Raw genomic sequence first — 25,506 nt, 5'->3', positions numbered from 1 at the left:
CCAATACAGATATGATTGGTGCAAAGCCGGTTCCCACCCCTATTGCCTCTTCACCGCAACTAATGGCTGCAACAAGAACACCTCTATCTGATGGCACGATGTATCGTCATGTAGTAGGTGCTTTACAATACTTGACCATGACCCGGCCAGACATTGGCTTTGCGGTTGGTAAGGTTGCTCAGTTTATGCATTGTCCAACGGATGCTCACTGGACTGCTGTGAAACGTATTTTACGTTATTTGAAGCACACTCTCATGGATGGTTTATTCTTCAAGGCTTCTTCTCCTTCTGGGCCTGTCACTTTAATGGCCTATTCTGATGCGGATTGGGTAGAGTGTCCCGATGATAGACGTTCTACAACTAGTTTTGGTATTTTTCTTGGTTCCCATCTTGTCTCTTGGGGATCCCGAAAGCAGCGAACTGTTTCTCGTCCCTGTACAGAGGCTGAATATCGAGCAGTCGCTTCTGTTGCAACAGAGCTTATTTGGCTTCGATCTCTGTTACAAGAACTTAGGGTTTTTCTTGCTGATGCTCCGCTAATATGGTGTGACAATGTTGGGGCAATGTACCTATCTGCGAATCCAGTGTTCCACTCTCATACAAAACATATTGAAATAGATTTTCACTTCGTAGGGAATTGGTTGCTTCGAAGCAATTGATTGTTCTATATATTTCAACAGTGGATCAGGTTGCAGACATTCTAACTAAAGGTCTCTCCAAGCTACGCTTTCAGCTTCTCAAAGACAAGCTCACTGTGAGTTCACCCCTCGTGAGCTTGAGGGGGCCTGTTAAGGATCCATGCACTGTCATACACCCTAGCATCTCTCAGCCCACTTGTATCAAACCCATGTGCACTTAATTATTCTGTTATGATTCATTTCTTTCCAGATGTAATGCCTCTCTCTCTCTCTCTCTCTATATATATATATATAATCATCCTTTATTAATAAATATAGAGATAGAGACATATTACAAACCTCACAGTTAGACCCAAAAGCCAAAGAGAGAAATAAATTGAGGTTGAAGCACAAACTTTTCATTAACTTCCTCAGTCGGGGAAGTGAAAGTTAATAGAAATCAGACGAGTGAAACCTAAAAATTTTTAAGGGTTTTGCATCAAACGTATTCTGCTCTCTCATTATTCCTAATAAAGAGGAAAACTTGGGTACTTTGGCTGGAACACTCCTGGCCTATTTATTTGGCATATTCGAATCTGTTAAGTCATGCAAAATAAAATTGGAACCCGTTGCTAATTCCATCCCGGTTCAACCATTGAGTCTAGTTCTGATGGGAACCATGAGTCTAGTTGTTATAACCTTTTAACATCTAGTATTTTAGCTCCCCAAAAGGTTATCAATGAGAACATACTTCAATGTTGAACTGTTTATAGATTAAGGAAACGTGTCAATCGATTGGGTTTTGAATTTTTTTTGTTTGATTTAGGATACAATATGTACAAATAGAACAGTAATTGAATCTGAATAATTTTTGTAACACCAATCAAAACAAATTAGATTGGCTTTATCCGGGTTTTGTGTTTGGACTGTACACGATCTCAGTAATTCAATCCAAATTTAAAAATAACTAGCGGAAAGGAATAAAGATGAAAAAGAAATTACAATATCATGAAAATGGTCTCACAATGTCAAATCTGGTGTCTTGCAAGCCTTTGTGCACAGCTCAACAGAAAAACACTATCTTGATAGGTGATTTTTTTTTTTTATTTGATAAATAATGATAGGTGGTTTCATACAACTCAAAAATGACGTATGATTGTAGGGTTTAGTATAGTTTAGGTTCGATCATTTTAATTTATATGTGTTATACTTTATTTAATTTGGTTCAATATGGTTCAAAGATATGGGTTTCAATCTAAAATCAACCTAATGAAAGTTCAATTTCCCAAATTAAACCGAACCCATTTATTCGATTTGATTTTAAATGGTCGGTTTCATTGTTGATATCTTTACTTGAAACTGGAGTGAACAGAATCATTCTTGCCCTCGAGATGGCTGAGGAGAAGGGGAGATAAAGAATGCAATGGTGGCAATTGACTGCAAAGAAACAATTGAGAAGTTAAATCTAGAGTAGCAAGAAGAGTACGTAGGAGTGGGAATTGGTCATGTTTCCTTGTCATTTGAATGTTCTTCCCTATTATTTTCATTGGTTCATTCCGCCAGAACACAAAAAACGAACTGAAGTTGTCAAATGCATTTCCGTTCCTATTTCATTACCTAATAACACAAGAAGAGAGTTACCAAACGGGGCCTCGATGTGCTATTAATAACTTGGACGACTGTATTTTATTTTAAGCTACTAGGGATACAAGGTCCATGGTTAAGAACATAGCCCAGGAATTGGGTTCAAATTGAAATGGTTAAGTCCGATCTTGATCTCACCTTAAGCTTATTCCAATTAAATCAGAATCGAAATCAGTTGAGGTAGATCCCATGCAATAACCGTAATTAAATTGTAGCTGTTCAATTAGAACACTCGGTTCTCGTGTCTTTAATAAATATAAGGCTATTTTTGGCAGTCATTCAATTCCAAAAACGACGTTTCGTGTCAAAAATAAAATTTTCAGTTTTTGTGCCAAAATACCGTTTTAAAACAAAAAATGGTGTTTGATGAACCTGTTTTAGGAACAATTATCCTAATTTTCACTTTTTTTTTTTTTGTATTTGGAATGAAACGGAAATGACGGAATAAGGTTTTGTCGTTCTATCATTTTGTGTTTCTAGCTTTTTTCTTTTTCTTATCGTTCTAAAAAAAACGAAAAAACACTTAGTTGACACCAAACTCTTTATTCCATTTTTTTTGGAAAATTTTCTTATACTCTCTTTTTTTATATATAAACAAAAAAAAAATCATATATACTACCACACTTATTTTCTAAAAATCTCAAGTACACCCCCTATTTTGGTAACTAATTTACACTTAAATTCATTCAATTGGTGGGAAAATGTTAAGTGGTGAAGTGGTGATGTGGTGGGGTTGATATTTCTTAAATGGTAAAGGACTAAGGGAGAACTATAATCTTTCAGCCGCGTGTTCTTCACGGTGAATAATCCCATTTCTACTCAAAAAAAAAAAAAAAAAAAAGGTTTACCCCCCTTTAGGACACTATTTTACCTTTATTTAAACTTGAGTTGCAGGCTCAGGGCTGCTCTCTCTTTCTTTCTTGGCATCTTGTTCCTACTCTTTAGTTGATGAGACAGAGGAGCAGTCTCATAATGGAAGGATTAAAAATTCTAAAAGTGGATATTTTGATGCTAATCAGCCAAGCTTGCCCACTCCGTCTAATGAGGCAAATATAAGAAGTTCCTGTGGCCACTTCCATAGTGTTCGTTCGCCTGCTCCTTCACCATCACCATGGAGTATTCGATTCTTGTGCTTTTGCCTTTTACTTTTTTTTATGGGCTAAAGCCCTCTTTCATCGATTCGTGTCTGAGGCTCTGAGTTGTATTTTTTTTTCATCCGTTTGTAGAAACGCAATCCTAAAACGATGCAAAAGATAATGGAATAACAAGAACAAGTAATGCACACAGATTTACGAGGTTCCGCAATATTGCCTATGTCTACGGTGAGATGAGATCCTACTTCACTATCAATGGAGAATAGGGTTACAGCGCTCGTCCTTCACACTTCTAAGTATTGCTTGCATTACAGAAAAAGAAACCCTCGCTACAAATATATAGCGAAAAACCCTAATCTATAAAGGACTGTCGTCCTGCCTATCGAGGTGATGCGTCAGTACTCCCTATATTAAACTCTGACGGAATACAAGACATCGTACACCAACAATCTCCACTTTGGCTTGAATTTTGTCGAGCCTCCTGTAAAGATAATTTGTAGACGTCTTTATCCTAGTACCTCATAAGAGGTATAAACTCGCATCTATTTGGTGTGTCTCTCATCTTCAACAGTGAGTAATATTAATCAAGTCCAAACAGGACTCGAACTTTTCTGTAGTAACTGGCTTGGTAAACAAATCTGCATGATTGAGATCTGTATGAATTTTTCTCAAGTGCATACTGCCCTCTGACATAAGCTCCTTGATCTTGTGAAATCTCACATCAATATGCTTTGTCTTTGCATGAAACACTTGATTCTTTGCAATATGTATAGTACTCTGACTGTCACAATGTAATACTATACCTCCTTGCTCCAACCCCAACTCAAGAACCAATCCAGCCAACCAAACTCCTTCCTTGGCAGCCTCAACTGTTGCCATGTACTCTGCCTCTGTAGTGGACAATGCAATTGTAAATTGAAGCATCGCCCTCCATGATATAGGTCCACCAACCAATGTAAATACATACCCTGTAGTAGACCTCCTATTGTTTAAATCATCAACATAGCCGGAATCAACATAACCTACCAATTATGTGGAACTTCCCTTACCACTAAACATAACACCTATATCTTTAGTCTTGCTCAAATATCTGAAGATCCACTTAATTGCATTCTAATGCTCATTCCCTGGATTACTCATGTATCTACTAACAACACTGACTGTATGAGACAAATATGGCCTGCTACAAACCATAGCATACATGAGACTCCTAACTTTGCTAGCATAAGGGACCTAAGACATATGCTCCACCTCCTCATGTGTTGTAGGGCATTCCCTTTCAGATAACTTGAAATGGCTAGCTAACATAGTGCTATCAGGCTTATCCTTTTCCATATTGAAACGCTATAGCACCTTTTCAATATATCTCTTATAAGTTACCCAAAGTTTGCCTGCATTTCTATCTCTAAGGATTTCCATGCCAAGGATCTTCTTAGCAGCACCAAGATCCTTCATCTCAAATTTAACACTCAACAAATACTTCAAAGAGACTATATCATATTTGTTATTTGTAGCAATGAACATATCATCAATATAAAGCATCAACAAAATAATGGAATTATCACTTAACACTTTATAATAAACACAACTATTATACTCACTTATTGTGTAGTCAATCTTCATCATGTGGGAATCAAAACGCTTGTACCACTGCTTAGGAGATTGCTTAAGACCATAAAACGAACTCTTAAGCAGAAAAACATGATCTTCCTTTCCCTGCACCTTGAAACCTCTAGGCTATTCTATGTAAATCTATTCCTTCAAGCCACCATGAAGAAATGCAGTCTTCACATCAAGTTGTTCAAGCTCCAAATCATACATGGCCACCAAAGCAAGTAATACCCTGATTGAAGTGTGTTTCACCACTGGAAATAATATTTTATTATAGTTTATCGCCTCCTTCTGTGTATAGCCCTTGGCTAGAAGTAGGGGTGTCAATTCCTAAATCGAACCGGTAACACCGGCCGGACCGGACCGATAACAACCCAGACCGAACCGAACCGAAGCCTTATTGGTTTGGTTCGGTTTCGAGTATTGTAACCTCAAAACCAAACCGAACCGCATCGAAAACCGGATGAACCCGAAACCAAACCGAAACCGACTCAAAACCCGGACTGAAACCGAAACCAAACCGGTAAGAAACCGAAACACTCCAAAATTCATTAAAAAAATCAAAATTTGAATAGTTTTGTATACATTTGTATGGAAAATCGAATCCAAACTAGACAAAAAACCAAAACCAACCCGGTTACAAATCGATTTAAGAAACTGAAGTTCAACAATTCATCATTTGGTTGTTTCCTAATGGCTCCATACCGGTTTAAAAAACCGATCCAAACCGAAATGAACCTAATAAATCCAAACCGGTACCAACCCGAACCCAAACCACACCGAAGCCGACACCGGACCGAAACCGATAAATCCTTAATGGGTCGGTTTCGGTCACTTCCAAACTCACACCGAAACCGGTGGAACCGGACCGAAACCGCACCAACCCGGACCGTTGACACCCCTAGCTAGAAGTCTAGCATTATACCTTTCACGTTCCTTCTTAGATGCTACCTCTTTCTTACAAAAGACCCATTTACACCCAATGATTTTTCTTCATTTGAGGTTTTCCACAATCTTCCAAGTCTTGTTTTTCTGTAAATATTATATTTCCTCCGTCATAGCTGTCATCCATTTATCATGTTGTGCATCACTCAAAGCATCATGGTAGGAAGATGGGTTACCTGTACCTACAGTGAGGGCATAGACAACCATGTCCTCAAACCCGTATCTCACAGATGCTTTGTGAGTATGCTTCCCTTTACCCTTTGCTATAGTATAGAGAACTTCTATTGCTTCTTGTTGCCCTAGTAAGTCACTGGATGACTCATTTTCTCTTGTTGTTTTTGACTCACCCAACTCCACATGCACAGTATAACCTTTTTTATTTTCACCAACTGTTTGTGAATTGCATTTTAATTTCACCATATGAGACTCATCAAACACAACGTTCCTACTAATCACAACTTTCTATGAACTTTGATCCCACAACTTGAATCCCTTTACGCCTTTCTTAAAACCAAGAAATATGCACTGCTTAGACTTTGAGTCTAACTTGAAACACTGCTCACTCTCAACATGTGCATAGGCTGGACAACCAAATATTTTTATAATAGAATAATCTACTAGTTTTTATGTCCATACTTCTTTGAGAATTTTACAATCAATCGCCTTTGATGGAGACCTGTTGATGAGGAAATATGCCATATTCACTGCTTCTACCCAAAATCTCTTACTCAACCCTGCATTCAGCCTCATACTCCGAACTCTTTTCTAGAAATGCTTTGTTCATCATTTCAGCTACACCATTTTGCTGTGGTGTCTTTGGAACCGTGAAGTGACGCGTAATCCCTTCAGCTTTACACAATTCTATAAATGGTTTATACGTGTACTCTCCTCCATTATTAGTTCTCAAGTGCTTAATTTTCTTTCATGTCTTCCTTTCTACCTCAGCCTTCCATTCCTTAAATTTAGTGAATATCTCACTTTTATGCTTCATGAAGTAGATCCAGACTTTCATTGAGTAATCATTAACAAAGGTCACAAAGTATTCTGCCCCACTTTTAGATTTTGTTGTTGAAGGACCCCATATATCGTTGTATACATAATCAAGCACCCTTTACTCTTATGTTTTGTAGTTTTGAAACTAACCTTGCATTGTTTCCCGAACACACAATACTTGTAAAAGTTCAGTTTACAAGTTTTCACTCCCTTCAACAGTTTCCTTTTATAAAACTCCATCAATCCTCTTTCTTCCATATGCCCTAATCGTATATGCCACATATAGGTATCATCTGTATAAAATCCTACATCTGTAGTTACATATGCTCCACCTGTAATTGTGCTTCCTATGAGTCTGTAAAGGTTTTCTGTTAGCTATCCCTTCATGACAACTATAACACCCTTAATAACTTTGAGAACTCCACCTTTTGCTATGTACTTGCAGCCATTTGAGTCAAGTGCCCCCAAAGATATTAAGTTTTTCCTTAATTCTGGTACATATCTCACATCTGCTAAAGTTCTTGTTATCCCATCAAATATCTTGATTTTGATAGTGCCTATCCTAATGGTCTTGCATACAACATCATTCCTCATTATGACATACCCACCATTATATGGTTGATATGTATCAAACCAATCCTTATGTGGACATATGTGATATGAATATGTATAATCTAAAATCCAATAATCAGAAGGTTGATTATTACCTGATGATATAGAGAGTACATCCACGCTAGCTTCCTTATATACCTTATCTACACCTTTATTCTTTAAGTCCACCTTTCTCTTCAAGCACTCTCTCTTCAGATGACCTTCATTCTTGCAATAGTAACAAGAGACCTTTGTATTTGTCCCTTTTGATTTCGATCGACTCTTCCCAGATCCCTTATGATTTGATTTTCATCTTTCCTGCTCCTTGTCACCTCCGAAAAGACCTTCTCCTTGAGAATTCGTACTACTAGCCTTCTTCCTTTATCATTGGATATGAGAGTAGCTGTGATTTCATCCATCTCAAGGGTCTCTTTCCTGTACAAGAGAGTCATTACTAGGTGACGATATGATTCTGGGAGCGACGACAGCAACAATAACATCTTGTCTTCATCCTTGATCTTAACCTCCAGGTTTATAAGTTTACTTACAATCTGATTGAATACATTAAGATGTTCTAATAGATCCGCACATTCCTCCATCTGTATAGAATACAATTGCTTTTTCAAAAATAAATTGTTCGTTAAGGACTTCGTTATGTAGATGCTTTCAATTTTCACCCATAACTATGGTGCAGATTCGATACCCACAACATATTGTAGGGCATCATCAGAAAAATTCAATCAAATAGCACTTATTGCATTTTTCCTCCATCTCTTCCAAATCTTCGTCAGTAATTTTTTAGGTTTTTTCGACTTTTCCAACAACGTTTTTGCTAAACTCTGTTGTATCAGAAGATCCTTCATCCGTTGACGCCAAATGGTGAAATTGTTCTTCCCATTAAACCTCTCGATATCATACTTGACATTCAATCCCTTCCCTGCCATCATGATAGTAAACCCTAGAAAACGGAAACATGGAGCTCTAATACCAATTTATAAAAATGCAACCCTAAAACGATGCAGAAGCAGAAGATAATGGAAGAATAAGAACAAGCAATGCACACATATTTACAAAGTTCGGCAAGATTACCTACGTCCCCGATGAGATGAGATCCTACTTCACTATCAATGAAGAATAGGATTATAGCGCTCATCCTCACACCTTTTAGTATTGCTTGTATTATAGAGAAAGAAACCTTTGCTACAAATATATAGCGAAAAACCCTAATGGCCTGCTAACCGGCTATCGGGGCCACTTTCCTACCTGTTGAGGTGTTGCACCAGTACTCCCTAGATTAAAATATGATGGAATACAAGACATCATACACCAACACCTTTCTCCCCGAGTCCTTTCCATGTTCTATCCCTATCTTGGCGCTCTCTTTTGTCTTTTTCAGTGGTCACTAGCGTGAGTCATCTTTTCTTTGGATAAATTTAATTTCTATTGAGATATGATTTTCGGTTTTGGGGAATTCTAGCTGCTACTTTGTTTTCTCTTAATATCGTCTTGGTTTGAATTTCTTACATGTGAAATGGGTAATCTCTCTCTATCTTGCTTTCTAGAAAGAACTCTCTCTCTCTCTCTCACTTTCTCTCGCTTTTTAGATATTCCGTTAATCTACATTAGAATGGTAAGGGTTGTTCATCCCTTCTTCCACCCCTGCAACTCCTCCTTTTTCCATGTTCATCTGCTTCAAGATAAAAATGTTACAATCTATGGAATTCTCTTGTGGTGTGTCTTGGTTGATGGTTGTGTCTTCCTTCGATAGGGGACTCACACTCATGGATTTAGGGGATAGTATCGTATCGAGTCAGTTGGTTTTTCCCTTGCTTTTTAAAAAAAGTACAGTTGTTTTACCTTTGAAACGATTAGGGTAATTGATCGGATCGCGTAGGGATCAGGGATCGATCTCAACTAATACTTGAAACATGCTCACAATGGCAGCTCCTTCCTTTGAATAGGATCAATCAATGGCTACTCATTCCTTCCTCAAACGCCACGATTAGGTGCTCCTTCATTCTAGGGTTCAAAGGTAAGTTTGTTTGAGAGTAAAATATGGTATAATGAGAAGAAATGGGTGTTTATATTGAAAGACATAACAAGGGGGTCTTCTTCAGTTCATGACTAACGGCGATTGATATTTGTAGAAAACAAGGTTGATATGAGATATTATTTAAAAAAAAAATGGCAGTACAATCAAAATTTCCTTTTCCTTTTGTGGGTGAAGACATTAATAATAGCACTGATTATAAAGGGCAAAAATAAAACATAAGGGTTGGGGATAGCTGCCATGTTACGTGGCCTTACACTAGCATGTGGCCCAATGAGAGCATGCATCAAGGCATCAACATGGGTAGAAATTTTGCATTTCACGAAAATGGCACGATGCAGTAATTTTTCCCATATATATATATATATAAGCAGCTGAATCACTCTCTCCTCTCGTAGTGGGCCTCTTTTCTTTCCCCCACTGGCATGGGGCTGTGTAAGTCCACTAGCTCTTCTTCTTTTGAGAATAAATAGAGGGGTGCGCTTCCCCTTTGAATGAGTAGATCTTCTCGCCCCCGTGCCTCCCTTTACTCAATGCTCCTTAAGTCCGAAAAGGAGAATGAGTGGACAGGGGGCAGGGAAGTGTTGTTACATAAATGGTAGTCGTGGACTGGTACCGCTGTACTGCCTATTTTGGAAACTCCTTATTGTGATTCCTCACTCTGGGCTAAGATAGTCTCTTAAGTGCTAGCGTAGTGAGAGAGCAAATAGCTATGAACCTTAATATATATATATATATATATAGACATGAAAGTCTACTATATCCATCATGTTTTGACAACTGCTATGAATTTTGATGTGAGAATAAGGCTGTGTTTGATATGCACAATCGTAAAACCAATGGTTAACTGGAACCTAGTGTTAAAGTGTTTTAAAACTTTTAGAGTTTTAGTGTTCTGACCATGGGTTCAAGTATCGATATCGGTTGAGATCGATCCGAATCGGTTATCCGAATTGTTTCAAGGTGAAATAGCAAAAAATTAGTACTATTTAAAAAATGCAAGGGCAAAATCGATCGACACCCATCGATTCGATCCGATTTGAATCAATATCAACAGATACTGACACTGTCCCCTAAATCCATGGTTATGACTTTTGATGGGTCTCTATGGAAAAAAGAAAAAATAAAAGGAAAATACTAACCGAGAGGGCAATACGAGATAGAGTTTCACTTTCACACTTCATGATTTCTTGATTGCCAGGATCATAGTTGATTAGTTATCGTACATGTAATCTTTTAAGATAGAAAGTATATTGTCCTTATAAAATAAAATAAATTTTCTTGACTCTCTAGGAAGTTTGTTGTCTGTAGGATTCACGTTAGCTATGATCTTCTAAGTTAACAAGGTTTCTTTAATATTATATCTATATATAACAGTTGCAAAGACAGATTTTGAGAGAATAAGATACTACAACTTACAACAGAGTTAAATTTATACTGTTATGCTATCTCACTTTCTTCCTCTCGCAACTCCCCACTCTCTCTCTCCAATATCTGACCTATTAACCGGTTGTGACCCGAATAACAAGAACCGATTAGCAACAGCTAAAACTGAAACCGAATGAAAACGATTTTGATTTTAGCTTATTGTTATTCGATGCGGTTTTGATTTCAGCTTATCAAAATGTAAACCGAATCAAAACCAGACTGAATAACCGAAACCGCACAGTTTGACACCTCCAAAATGTAGGGACGCTCACACTTTGTTAACTGCCGGTGGATCTTACATAATCGTGTATATATACGGACCAGAATCGGGATCCGGATCCGGATCCGGACCTCCACAGCTTCAGTGAGGGGATAACCCTACTTCCCAAATGCAAGCGCTACACCCAGACCACAAGTGACATTTTGCTCGTTAGCTTATAAAAAGAAGAGGGAAGAAAGTGAGAAAAAAGAGATATCGGTTCAGAGTTCAGACGTTAGAGCGCAAAACCTATAAACCCCCAAACCCCCAAAGTCCTAAGCCCTTCAGGCAACATGGTTGGAGTTGGGTTCGGTGGGATCCTGTTAATTGGGAACTGAGTTTCTATTGCAGCTTCCTGTCTCCCCGCTCTCCTCCCCTCGGTGCAACTATTTCAATTCTTTTTGAACTAAATTTTGTTTTTCTAGGGTTTTCTCCGAAGCTCAATCTCTCGAGTCGCTTATAGAAAGGTACCTTTAAGATTCTTATTCTTCTCAGTTATTGTGTGTTTCTCTAGGGTTTTGCATATGGACATTTGTGGTTATAGATCGACTTGTTTTTTCGATTCTTGATTCGAGTAATGGATTGTTTTGAAGTAAGCATGCAGTGATGAAACATCACCAAGAACCGGACATTGGAAATATCTTAGAGTTTTTGAAATATTGTCATCTTTGATTTGAACAAGCGTTGGACCACTGTGTAAACATCGATTGCGGTTTTTTTTGCAAGTCGTTTCTGATTTCTTTCTTGTTTACTCCTAGCTGTATTTTGGGTGCAGCAGCTTTCAAAGAACAAAGAGATTTGGTGCCATTATGTTTATCGTTTTGCAGTTCTGAAATGTGCCACATAACCCCCAACGGAGGGGAGCAGAAGTTGTTACTCTTGCAGTTTTGTTCCATTTCCTATATTGCACGATTAGCAGTCAGTCTTTCTTATCAGTTCCATTTCTATGCAATGTTAAGATTTCTAATTTTGGAATTTTTTTTTTTTTGGTAAGTTCTGCTGCTGATCTTCTAATTGCCTTTACACTTTGATTGAAGAGTGTGCCGGACCCATTTTAATTTTCTACTTTTGGTTCTTCACCTTCATTTGTCTTAACATAAGTGAGCGGCTAAGATTTTGTTCCACAGTAAGACTTCGCTTTATTGGGCTGACCTGCTATCCCCTTCATGTTTGTAGGTTTCCGGTTTCCCTAGAGTTTGTTTGTCCTGAATTTTAATTTGGTTCAACCAGAGAACATGGTGAAAGCCAACGGCAAGGGGAAAGCTCGTGTTTCCAAATTAAAACGTAAAGCTGAAAATGCAACCGACGGTGCTGCAATGGTTGCAACTACATCCGAGCCGGTAACGACAAATGCTGAAGATCTTCACACAGTTCCTGGGGCGGAAGAGAATAAAGAAGAGAATAAGGGGGAAGAGGTGAAGAAGGAAGAAAAAGAAAAAGCAATAACAAGTAGATCAGGCAATAAGTCAAGGAAGAGGAGCAGAAGGAAGGCAACCAATGTTTCTCGCACGGTAACTGTTAAAGATCCTGATAAGCCAGAAAATTCAGATGGAGATAAGGCTTCAAACAAGGCTGAGAGCATGGGGATGGTTTTTATGTGCAATTCCAAGACCAAGAAAGATTGCTACCAGTTCAAGGTTCTGGGGCTGCCTGCTAGCAAGAAGGATATGGTTGCTGATATTTATAAAGGCATGAGGCTGTTTTTGTTTGATGTTGATCTGAAGCTGATGTATGGGATCTATAAGGCTGCTGGACGAGGGGGTTATAATCTTGAACCCAAGGCTTTCAAATCAGCTTTCCCTTCTCAGGTTAGTTTTGCTCCCTCTTTTCCTTTTTACATTTTTATTTTGATTCATGGTGCACATTTATAAATCTAAGAAAGTACTACGAAGGTCCATGCTTGCATCTTCCTCAATACCATCATCCAATGGGGTCTGCTTCTCGTTTGCATCTTCCTCAATGCCAGTCACCCAATGGCGTCTACCTGTGGCATAGCCACATTTTTTTTTTATTTGCAGTTTTCTTGTGTATCAGCATAAAATCCTGCAGTGGCACTAATGGGAAGACATGCCATCTGGAAATCTGTAGTAATGACTGTTGCTAAGACCTTTTCATGCTGCAGATTATTCTTAAAAAAAAAATAGCCAAAGTGTTGGTGGGTATTTTTAACTAGTAGCAGGTCAAGATTTTATGTCTGAAATATTATTCTACCTAAAAATTGAAATATTATAATTTTGTCTTCTGTATTGCCTCCTTTATTTAGGTATTGTTTCAGCAATATATAAAGTTTGATGTTTACGTAGTCAAGCAGAAAAGAAGTTTGCAGGATAGTTAGGAGGTTAAATAAGTAACATAAGTGAGAAATATGAATCATTTGCCAAAGTGATGCTTGATAATAGATACTGCACCAGCCCTTTTTCCTTCTAGTCATAAATTGAACAAAAATAAGCATCCACAGAAACAATTTAAGGTACCAGAGTGATGATCAACTGGAGATAATGAGATTTGTTAACTATTGAAGAAAAAGAAAAGATAATGAGGTTTGGAGATATTGGGTGCTTGAACATAGATCAGGGTGTGCAATGTTGTTATATGTGTTTTATGCCCTTCAAAAGCAGTAGTTAGAACCCAAATCAAGGATTTAGTGCTCGTAGAGTGGAATTTGGTTCACTTGAAATGTACTTTGCTCTCTCTCTCTCTCTCTCTCTCTCTCTCTCATATGTGTGTATTCTTTAATAACTGAGGTCAGGGTATCTCTCATTCTCTCCCAATTGCAAGATCTGGTGAAGCTCGCTCACCCTCAGACCTGTTATCCGTATTTATTTATTTATTTATTTTTTATTTTTTTTTTCTGGTTAGAAAAATTTTTATGAGAAAATATCACAGAACAATGTCCCGTGTATATTATATGTAGATATTTTTATTTTGGACTTGTGAAATTCTCATTTTAAATTTAATTCACGTGTCAAAATTATAACAAAGCCATCCTAGAAAATATCAGCCGTGCATTGTACTATAAGTCATTGTCAGGAGGACTTACATTTTAGTTGTGGTATAAATTGCATTATCTCAAGGATGAAATGGTGATAGTCTAGAATTGTACCTGAACAAATACATCCAGATTTATTTTTTGATTGGAGACTCTATTAAACTTCAATAGTATCCATACTATTTATCTTCTATCTCTGTGTTTTATTGCAATGCTGTGAAAGAATATTTAGCAATCCCATTCGTGGCTTCCATGGAGATTGTTAAAGTGTACCATGATGGGGAGTGTTGTGTACCATGGATACTGGGATATTGTAGAGTTATAATTTTATTTTAGTTATTTACCTTTATTGTACTTAGACATAGACTTGGTTATTACTTTCTATTGTAATTAGACTTAGACTCCTAGTAGGTTTTCTACTAAGAAATGGTTGCTTGGTTAATATCATGGAGAGGCTGTCCACGATAGAGGTATTCCATTCCATTCCCATCGTGTTCACCCTCTCTCCTCTTTCTTGAGATCAAGCTTTGTCACAAAGATTTTATAGCATGTCCCAAGGGTGCTTGAACCAACACCAAAGGTTTTTGAGTAGACTCCCAACTTGTATGTTAAGGGATTAGAGGCCTTGGATTCTACAACTGAGGGTATTTGTCCTGGCTGTTCACAATAATCAGCTGTTGGTTATTACTTTCTATTGTAATTAGACTTAGACTCCTAGTAGGTTTTCTACTAAGAAATGGTTGCTTGGTTAATATCATGGAGAGGCTGTCCACGATAGAGGTATTCCATTCCATTCCCATCGTGTGCACCCTCTCTCCTCTTTCTTGAGATCAAGCTTTGTCACAAAGATTTTATAGCATGTCCCAAGGGTGCTTGAACCAACACCAAAGGTTTTTGAGTAGACTTCCAACTTGTATGTTAAGGGATTAGAGGCCTTGGATTCTACAACTGAGGGTATTTGTCCTGGCTGTTCACAATAATCAGCTGTTGTAGTGCCAGGTTCCTTTGTCTCGATCTCATTGTCCATCGTTGCAGCCTTGTTGCTTTTGAATGCTTCTATACGAGTATCAGTAGTAGAAACAAGGACTAGCTCTTCCTCGACGTTAGTAATTGCTGGAATTTGTTCGGCATTAACTGCACTTTCAGGTTTTGGTTCTCTGATTGGATGTTTCTTTTCTTGTTGCTCTCTCATCTTCAAAACGGTTGCTATGGTAGCATCCCTTGGAGGTGGAGGTTGAGGGGACCAAACGTGGCTTCAAACTTTTGCTCAACGACGGTCATGCTATCCTGACCTTTTGGTGGTAATCTTGTCGAAGGGAGAGCTTTCTTTGGATATGTTCCGGAAGGTACTTGTTCTTCAACATGTGCTTCATCTCTTTCCAAGTCCTAGGTTCATGTTTTCTAACTCTGAGCCTATCTTCATAAATTTTCACCATTCTTTAGCACGACCAGTCAATTGTAAGTAAACAAATCTAAGGCACCGTTTGATAACGTTTCGTTTCTGCCGTTTCTGTGTTTTCTTGTTCCCAGAAACGGAGAAACAACCTAAAAAGCGTTTGATAGAGTTCCGTTTCACCCGTTTCCAGAAACATAAATTAAAATTCATGCCTATTTACAATTCTAGAAACGACTTTGACAAAACAAGTTAGACTTGTTTCGTCGTTTCTAGAAACGAATTTGAGAGAAAAAAAAAGAGGTTGTGCCCGATAAATCTCTCAACTATTTAAACCTAAAAAGTGGCAACTGAATTCTCTCTTTTGGGCATCTGATGATACTATTGGGTTTTTTAGTGGCATTATGTCTGCAAAAAACGTTTCGAGAAACAGGTTTATCAAAAACCAAAAAATCCATTTTTGTTTTTAGAAACGTGAAAAGTCGTTTCTGCTGTTTCTAGACACAGAAATAGAAAAAACGTTATCATACGGTGCCTAAGTTTCCACTCCTCTATCAAGTTATACCAGTCAAAATATTTCTCCAAAGAATCAAAGTAATCAAGAAATAGGCGTAAGTTCGTCTGTCCAGTAAAGTAAGGGACTGCTGGCTTAATCTTCCTTGTAGTAATATACATGGTTCGAGAACTCAAGCGAAACATGCAAAATTTCACATGTTTCGCAGGTATCGACCAAGGTCGAAACGAAACCTTAGGTGATTTTAAAAATCACCTGTTTCGACTAGGTTTCCCATGTTTCGACAGAAACATGGAAAATTTTGACCTTCTCTTGTGCATTTGTCGAAACATGGGAAATTTTGACATTCTCTTGTGCATTTTTTCTCCCAAGTGTGGGAAACTTGGGGAAACAGTGGAGATTTTCATTTTTTGGCATTTATTTGTGCCAAATATCGTTTAAGTAAATGCTTTTTATATTTGTTATTTCATTTGCTTAAGATATTATTTATAAATAAGGAAATACCCTCTATTTGAATCCAATAAAAATAGTTTAAAAATCAAATTCCTAGAGGATAAAAACCCCCAGTCCAAGAATAAAAACTGGATTTTGGTTATAGGGGCGATTTTCAACTTTTAAATGCTGGGGTTTTTCTCAGTTATGAAAATTTTATAAATCCTATAATGTGAAAATATTGCTAACAACTAAAAGTCTGGTAAAATAATCTTTTGTTTTGATATCCCTAAAATTATTTTCATTCAGGCGATTTTAACAGCATTCGCGCACTTTAAAATAAGTTTGACCGGAGCATAACTATGTCATTACAACTCAGATTTAAGTAACTATGTCATTACAACTCAGATTTAAGTAATCTTAGGTTTGTTGGAAAGCTGGTTTTATGTTATTCCTAGTACAAAAAGTCTCATGTAAAAATAAAAATCATTTGACCGATCAAACTTGTTATAGAACAAGAGCATTTCTCTAAATGTTGATTCTTTATAACTTAATGTGACTTAATGTTGATTTTTTATGATTTGATGTGGCAAAATATTGATTTTAATGATTTGATGTTGATTAATGTTGATTTTTTATAATATAAGGTATATATAGCTTTCTAAATAATGTTAGAAAATATAACATGCATGCCTTGAGGGTAGTGAGTCACTACTTGGATGGAACTGCCTAGACACTCTACTTAGAATTGAGACACTACTTTCGAGTGTTGAGTAATTGAGTCACTACTGTTGAGTGTTGATAGATAACTGTTGATGATGTAATATTTTTATCTAATCATTTGGATTATGTTTTATGTTTTGATGTAGATTGTAGACTATATATAGTCATTATGTAATAAAGTTTCAGAATTTAAGCCAACAAGTCAGTGTAATGATTATCAAACCTTTGGTTCACCACACAAGTAAGGCTTTATGCGTTTTTTTTTTTTTATGAAACTAATGATGTGAATGTGTTAGAAATGTTTAAAATAGGCTGTACACAAAAAGTCAGACAAAAAAAAAAACACTGTTTGGGGGTTGAAACCTAAGTTTCCACCATACATGAAAAAAATCCCCAGTATCCTCGAAATTTCTCAAGTTTCCACTAAATTTCGGTCACCCAAAGGTTGAAACCTGATACCGTGAACCTTGGTAATATCAACCCTAGGAGGTGATAGGTTATGATACTAAATAATGTAGAACCAATTCCCAGCTAGATAACTAGGAATTAATTCCACAACAGGATCACATGTGCTGCCAGTTGATATAATTCAATCAAAACCGTAGACTTCCGCACCTTATTCTAGAAACAGGAAAATTAGAAAAACACCAACCGCAGGCTGCCGATTGGTTTTGTGAACGCCCGATCGGAAAAGATACCACAGGGTGGAATCTGCCCTCCAACATATCGATATCTGTGGCATTTGATTGTACAGACTTCTATGGCTCTTCCATCAGCAACGATGATGGAGAACAACATTTCAATTCTTTTTCAGATACCAGGTTGTTGCAGAATATTAAAAAATAGAAACAAAAAGATTGAAGGGGAAGAAGATATGATGGATTGAGTCCCTCACTCTTGCTTTGGGCATCTCATCCACGAGGTCGCTCTCCTCACGTTCATGGTTAACAACCAGTTCTTTTTCCCTATTAAATTGTTAGCAGCTACCTTTTATTTATTAGATCCAATTGGTTACAACAGTTGGACCCTTGTGTGGAAAGGAAACACCCACCTTACATGTTGGACATTATTTTAATTGGAAACTAATTACTAATCAAATCCATTCTTTCTAGTTAACTAAAATAGAAATAGTCCTAGGGATAAAAACTACTTATTACATAAACAAATCTAATCAAATAGAAACTATCTTAAGCTACTAAGTCCCCCACGCATGGACTAGTTAAGAAAATATAATTTGATCCTAAATTATAGGAAGCTATCACATTTCTAAGCAGGTGGACCCCACCAGAAAATATCTCGCGCAATATCGCTTCTTGGCAGCATCGTTCTCTGACACAAGCAGGCATGGGTCCCACGCATGGATTTAGTTCTTGGTATTGATATACCGACACCAATACAGGATCGGTGGGTATCGGTCACTTTTGTCCCTTGCTTTTCATAAAAAATACACTTTTTACTGTTTTACCCCTGAAACGATACGGGTAACCAATCCGGATCGGTCAAGGATCATGTATTGGTCTCAGCCGATATTGATATGATACGGCCGATATGATACCGATACTTGAAACCATGGTCCCACAGGAATCTAATAAAGTTCCCAAATATGCTGGGATAATGAGAGGATGAACCTGGATGGGTTATTGTTGGTTTCTCTAACCACCCACGGGAATCTAATAAAGTTCCCAAATTTGCTGGGATAATGAGAGGATGAACCTGGACAGGTTATTGTTGGTTTCTCTAACCACCATCAATCTCCATCTCCTTACTCTACTAAATTTCAAGTTGCTTTTATATATATATATATATATATATATATACATAAATGATATTTTCCATTAAAACTAATTGCAGTCCAAATCATTCAAACCATTAAAACTGACTCAATGCGAGAAATTGTCCTAGACTGTCTCACATGTTGGCCTCACAAACAGGTTGTTACTTGTTCAGGACTAACTTGTAATATAGCAGGTCTTGTTCCGGTATAGGCAATTTCAAAATGGTAGGAATCTGACATGATGTGACCAGTTTCCATGCCTAGTCATTGGAGAAGATTTTCATCTAATAAATACGTATTGGAAAAGTAATGTGATTTAAGAATATGACCAAAATCTTAGTTGGTGTTAATATTTGGGTTTATGAATTCTAAAGGCAGCCAGATTGGCAGTTTATGAGTTTAGTTACTTGAAGTTCATATGAAGGTCTCTTGTACTTAAATAGCAAATCTATTAGAAAATGAGAAAAGATGAATTACAATGTGTTAGAAACCAGATCTATGTAATCAAACCAAGGAAAACAAAGAGAAAGAGGGCTACCGAACTGTGTGTGGGAGGCTGCCTGCGATAGTGAATTGTGTACTATACTACTATCGAAGTGGATCTATATATATAAGTCCAAATTAGAGGGGTAAGTAAGGGAACGAAAATACCCCCAACCTACATATTACAATAAGTAAAGAGAAAATAAAAATAATAGGGCAGAACACTAAGGCCCTCTTTGGTATCATTTTTTTTTTCACAAAAATGGTTTTGGGTGCATTTGGTATCATTTATGGAACTTGTTTTTATTTAAAAAAATAAAACACAAAAACCAAAAAGAGACCAACAGTCATTTATGTGTTTTGGTCAAAATTGATTTTCAGTTATTTTTGTGCTGAACTTTAATGAGCATGTGCTTAAAGTCCCAATATGGAGGGCAAAGTAGTCATTTGCTTTGTAATTAGAAATCCAAGCCTCTTGTCCCCCTCTTCTTCAGTCCAAAGTGGAGAAAGAGAGTTATAAGGAAGATGGGTGAATGGAATCTTTTCACCCATTTCTTCAAAAAACCATTTTGCACGTAGAGATACCAAATTATTTCTCACAAAAAACCATTTTTGTCAAGTACTTACCAAACCATTTTTATGTTTCGATAAAAAATGGTTTTCATGAATGATTTTTGTTAAATAGGTAAAAAATCGAAAAGAAAAATGATACCAAAGAGGGCCTAAGCTCAACAGGACAGAATTGCCCCTAGAGCTTTAACACAATGAAATGGGGATTATATAATTACGAACAGTGTTAAGTTGGAAGCTACACAAGAGGGTATATCTCCTGACATGTAGAGTCCTTGTAGATGTCTGATTTAGCTGACTCAACCGCCATACATTGGCCAACCTTGATTTCCATGAGAATAAGATTTTTGGCGAGGAATCCACGTCCCCTGTACTTGATTTTTTCACAATAGTTGATGAAGATCAGCTGATACTGTCTGCTGGTTGGTTTGGTAGTGTAAGAGGTATATCAGCATGATTCTAGTAGAATCCGATGTGTTAAAAACAAGTTTATACAAAGAATTGAAGAAGTTCCTGGGTTGGTTTGTCCATCCATTCAAATTGGGGATTATTGGAGCTGAGTCTGCTGTCTGTCTTTATTACTGGGGATACAAATTCATAGGTTTTCCTATTTTTTGGGTGGGGGGAGAGTTAAGAAATCCACTCTTTACCCATTATCTTTAAGTAAATGTAGATTTAATTTCCTTAAGGTTGCTTTCGGTTAACAAAATTTTGGAATTTGGAGTGCTAAATATATTCTATTTAGTGATGATTGGCTTTCAAGACTTTGAAAAGATGATTGTCTATTAATAATGGGTATGTTAATTGATACCCATCAATTGAGAAAGTCAGTTTATTGCCTATTATCTTCATTAAATTTAGATTCAGATTCCTTGAGTTTAGGTGAGGTTTTTAAGTTTGTAGTGTTAAATTTATAACCCTTGGAAAAGAAACCATTGAGAAAAGGAACTAATAAGTTGTACTATTAGATTATGGGAGAGGGTTATTGAAACCCAGATGAGAAATAAAACTACTATTACAGAGAACCAATTTGGTTTAATGTCAAGAAGACCCACGGCATGAGCTATTTTCTTAGGAGACTCACAAAAAGATCTAGAGATTGCAAAGATGATCTTTGTATGGTCTTTATTGATATAGAAAAAGCTAGAGTTCCTAGAGAGTTAATCTGGCAAGTACTGGAGAAAAGTGTTTCAAGTAACTATGTGGACATAATTAAAGTATGAAGGTTTGGTTGACTAGTGTAATAACTGTAGGGGGGTCAAGGTAGTGAATTCCCAATTACAATTAAGTTACATCAGTGGTCAACTTTAAGCCCCTATTTGTTTGCACTTATGTATGAATTAATTAGATATTTGAAGATGTGGTTCCTTGGTGTATGCTTTTTGCTGATATTGCTTTGGTGGATGAGACAAAAGAAGGGAACAACACCAAGTTAGAGTTATAGAGATCAACCTTGGAATCAAAAGGTTTAAGATAAATAGAACGAAGATGGAGTATGTTATGTTGAACGGATAATGAGGAGGTGAAAATTGATGAGAGGGAGGTTCCACAAAGTGATTATTTTAGGTATTTGGGCTCAATCATATGATAAAGAAGGTGATATAGAGGACGATATTTCACAAAGAATTAAAATAGGATGGATGAAATGGAGAGGTGTGTCTAGAGTTTTGTGTGATCGACATATTCCTTTAAAACTTAAACGAAAAATTTATAAGATAGTCATACGATTGGCTATGGTGTAAAGTGCAGAATGTTGGCAGTCAAGGAACATTATGTAGATAAACTCCGTGCAGTGGAGATGAGGATGCTGAGATGGATGAGTGGTAAAACTAGGAAGGATAAAGTAATGAATGATCACATTAGAGCTGATTTGGGAGTAGTTCCAATGCATGATAAGTCATTTGAGGTGGCATGGCCATGTTCAGTTGGGGCTTTTGGATGCTCCAATATGGAGGAGCGGTTTGATTCAGATTGAAGGAACTAAAAGAGTTAGGGCAGACCTAAAATGACCTTAGGAGAGGTGAGGATTGACATGCATAGCTTGGGCCTTGTATCAAGTATGACATCGAATAGAGCTGATTGGAGGCCAAGGATCTTTGTGGCCGAGACCCATTTAGTTGGGATAAGGTGAGTTGTTATTGCTAAATTTATAACCATTTTAATCAAGGCAAGCTTCAAGACTCCGAAAATGTTTGTCATGGTCTAACATGGAGTGAAGTATACCTTTTCTCTTCTTCTTCTTCTTTTTTTTTTTTTATCCCAAAATATTTTCCAAATTAAGTTGTGATAGTGTTTATCATGGTCTAACATGGAGTGGACGGTTCAACAGGGAAAGTGGTTTCCCGTAAACTGGTTTGATGGTATAGCCAGTTCTTGATGCGCTTTGGCTCAATAATCAAACTGGCCTGAAGTGGTTGATGTAGGCTAATCTTCCAACTGATCCTACTGCCTGGTTCAATCCAGGACTGAAAGCGGTTGCAGAAGCTATTTATGATGCAGATAGGTTTCAATCCTATCTGAGAAGTGAATCAGGCCATAATTAGCCCATGGCTCCGATTTTTGGACCCTTATGGTTCAACTGACCATAGGATTAGGGTCGGGCCAGACTGTTGGTTTGGTTGTTGGGGACCATGGCTATTTTTATTTTGTTATGTCTCTCTTAATTAATTAGTTGTGTAAAGTTCTTAGAGTGGACCTCAACTCTGTCTTGTATTTAGTAGTCTAACTATAATTCACTCACTCCCATCGTGAAGTTCTTTTTTTAATGGTTTTCTTTTACTTTCCTTATGGGTTACTCAACCCATCAATAAGTTGTAAGAGCAGCCTAAGAGCTCCCCCCATGATTTTATGATGAATGAAACTTGAGCTTTGCTTCAATGTGCTGTATAGAACAGAACTGCATCAACCTCGGTGAGATTCTGAGGGTGATCAGGTGGGAGATATGATTTTCTTTCCCTTCTCTTATTCCTCTTCTTCCCTGTAACACTAAGTAAGTACAGCTGCTGATCTCACTTTCTTCCTAGACTTCTCTTTGAGATTCAATCAAATATCAACCTGCTGCATATAGACCTAACCTTTCATTCACTTCTGGAATTTTTTAAAACTAAATTTAGCTTTTTTGATAGGCTGATGGCACCCTTGTTTTATGGTGTTTTTGGCTGAAACTATGTTCCTTCCATCCAGGGGAATCCAACCCTTAGATTAGGCTTGATATTTGGAGGTGTTAATCGCCGTTCCTGCAGGGTGGCTCAACCAAATTTTGGTTGCTATCCAAGCTACTGATCTGCTGTTCTGATAGTTCTAGTATGCTGATACTTTTGCTTAGTATTCCTGAGATCCATTTACGGTTTACAATCTGACCGTTGGATCATCATCATAATTTGGTATTATCTGATACTTATATGAACCCCTAATCGACCTGAATTTCACCTACATCCATTTTCTTAAAATTTTGGTTGGTGAAAGTGTCACAGTTAACTTCTCCCTATTTTCTTTTGTAAAGACAAAGAAAGAGATTCTATTTTCTCTCCTACTAGTACGGCAGCAAAGAATCAAACTTTTCACTCTATTCATTCCTTTTTTTTCTACTTCCTCCAAGCGCGGGGATTGTTGGTTTTTTTCTTCCCCTCTTCCGATTGGGGCCCCATCGCTGCACCACCCCCATGGGGATGGTCTACAGAGTTCATACCGACTCCTCTTTTGTATTTCTTTACCTACTCTTCTTTTGTATTTCTTTACTTTTGTTTTTCATTTTGAAAATTCTGAATCATCGCTGTATCATCCAAGAAGTCCATAGAGCTATGTTAATACCTTCAATTAATAGGCTGCACCCATATATCTAAGATCACCCTTGGGATTCTTCTTACCTTGCTTGCTTCTTCAGCCAACCTGTCTCAAATCCTCCATCTATTACTCTCCACTAAACTCGTGTTTAGTTAGTGGTTTGCTTGGGACATGGAGAATATTTGGTCGCTTGCCAATGTCCCTATTAGTTAAATTTGTGTGGTCAGTTTTGAGGTTTTGAAATACTCTTATAAACTGTAGATTACCTGGGCCTTCACAAGAGTTGCTGAAAGTCGATGATGGAACCAAATACTATTGAGTGTTGAAAGGATAGAAATGATATTGAATTTGAATCACATCCTTACTGAAGTGTCAACCAAAAGTAGCCGTAAATTATTATTATTTATTTATTTATTTATTTTTTTTTAATATGCTTTATAAATAACAAATTTATTAGCTATAGGAGAGGAAAATCAGGGTTACAGGTGGGGTTCCCAGAGGATTGCACTACTAACAGAAGGCAAACACAAAAGAAAGTTATTGAGGTTAGAACCACTTCTGTATATGACAATCCTCTCAACATTTGAATCAATTAAGAATCCATCTTGTCAATTTCCAATCTTAGCTATATAATGATGTGTTGATAGACAAGAGTAATACCTGGATTGAGTATAATGGGAGACATTCACTACTTTAATGCATCAAATTACGAGTCAAAGATGTTGAGAAAAAAAATTACGAACCTAAACTTTCATAGTTGGAGTTATTTATTTCATTTCTCACTTCCAAAACTTGCAAAACTAGTCAGTAACTTTCTTCCATTTTCTAGTAGGTAAATATGGGATGTACAATATATTTATATTTTAGTTAAATTTTATGTATAAAATTTGCTATATTAGTTCTTGGTCGACCACAACAACCTCGCCTCCCATCTCTTTGATTCCCGCAGCTCTCTCTCCCCCCCACCCCTTGACTCTCCAACAACGACCGAGCCCTCTGGGTTCTCGCTTGAGTCATACCCCTCCCGCAAGTGCAACGATCTCTCTCCCCATCCTCCAACTCTTCCGCAGTGATCTTGACCCCTTGGGATTATGCTCCCCTTACCCCCTTGAGATCTTGATCCCTTTCCCCATGGGAAGCAATCCCCCCAAAAAGCAGGTACGCTCTTGCCCAAAATTCTCCCCACATCGACTCTCCCTCCGGCTCCTGTAGCTATCTCTCTCTCCATCCCAGACCCCCCACCACGCCCTCTCCCCCAACCTTCGACTCTCGTGCTACTAGGATCCCACAACGATCTCCCCACCATCCCCCGACCCTCTCACCTAATCCTCGCCTGCCTAGACCAAGCACTCGGCTCCCGACAATCTTATTCCCATCCCTATGCCTATCCCTTTGTTCTCTTGCTCCTCACTGCCGCAAGTTCAATTTACCCCTCCCCAACCCCATTACTAACACCACCACTAGGGGTGTCAACCGGTCGGGCCGGTTCGGTTTCGGTCGGGCTTAATCGGGTTTGAAGACTTTCAAAGGCTACACCGTGTCCGCCCATTTAACTAATCGGGCTTAGTTATTGAGGGCATGGTACACTTTATATTCGGTCGGTCGGTCTCGGG

General features: G+C 37.6%; 1 protein-coding gene across 1 annotated transcript in view; it reads left to right on the top strand.

Annotated features, from left to right (window-relative positions):
- The first annotated feature begins 11,380 nt into the window (after positions 1-11,380).
- The window catches only part of LOC122057845, a 17,973-nt gene continuing 3,847 nt past the window's right edge, over positions 11,381-25,506 (top strand). Inside the window, exons 1-2 of the mRNA XM_042620162.1 lie at positions 11,381-11,699; positions 12,409-13,040. Coding sequence (XP_042476096.1) covers positions 12,468-13,040 — 573 coding nt within the window. The 5' untranslated portion in view covers positions 11,381-11,699; positions 12,409-12,467. The remainder of the gene's footprint in view (positions 11,700-12,408; positions 13,041-25,506) is intronic.

This window comes from Macadamia integrifolia, chromosome 12 (assembly GCF_013358625.1).
Source record: "Macadamia integrifolia cultivar HAES 741 chromosome 12, SCU_Mint_v3, whole genome shotgun sequence".
Lineage (NCBI taxonomy): Eukaryota > Viridiplantae > Streptophyta > Magnoliopsida > Proteales > Proteaceae > Macadamia > Macadamia integrifolia.
The sequence above is the reverse complement of the archived record's forward strand: the minus strand, read 5'-3'. Positions and strand labels throughout refer to the sequence as shown.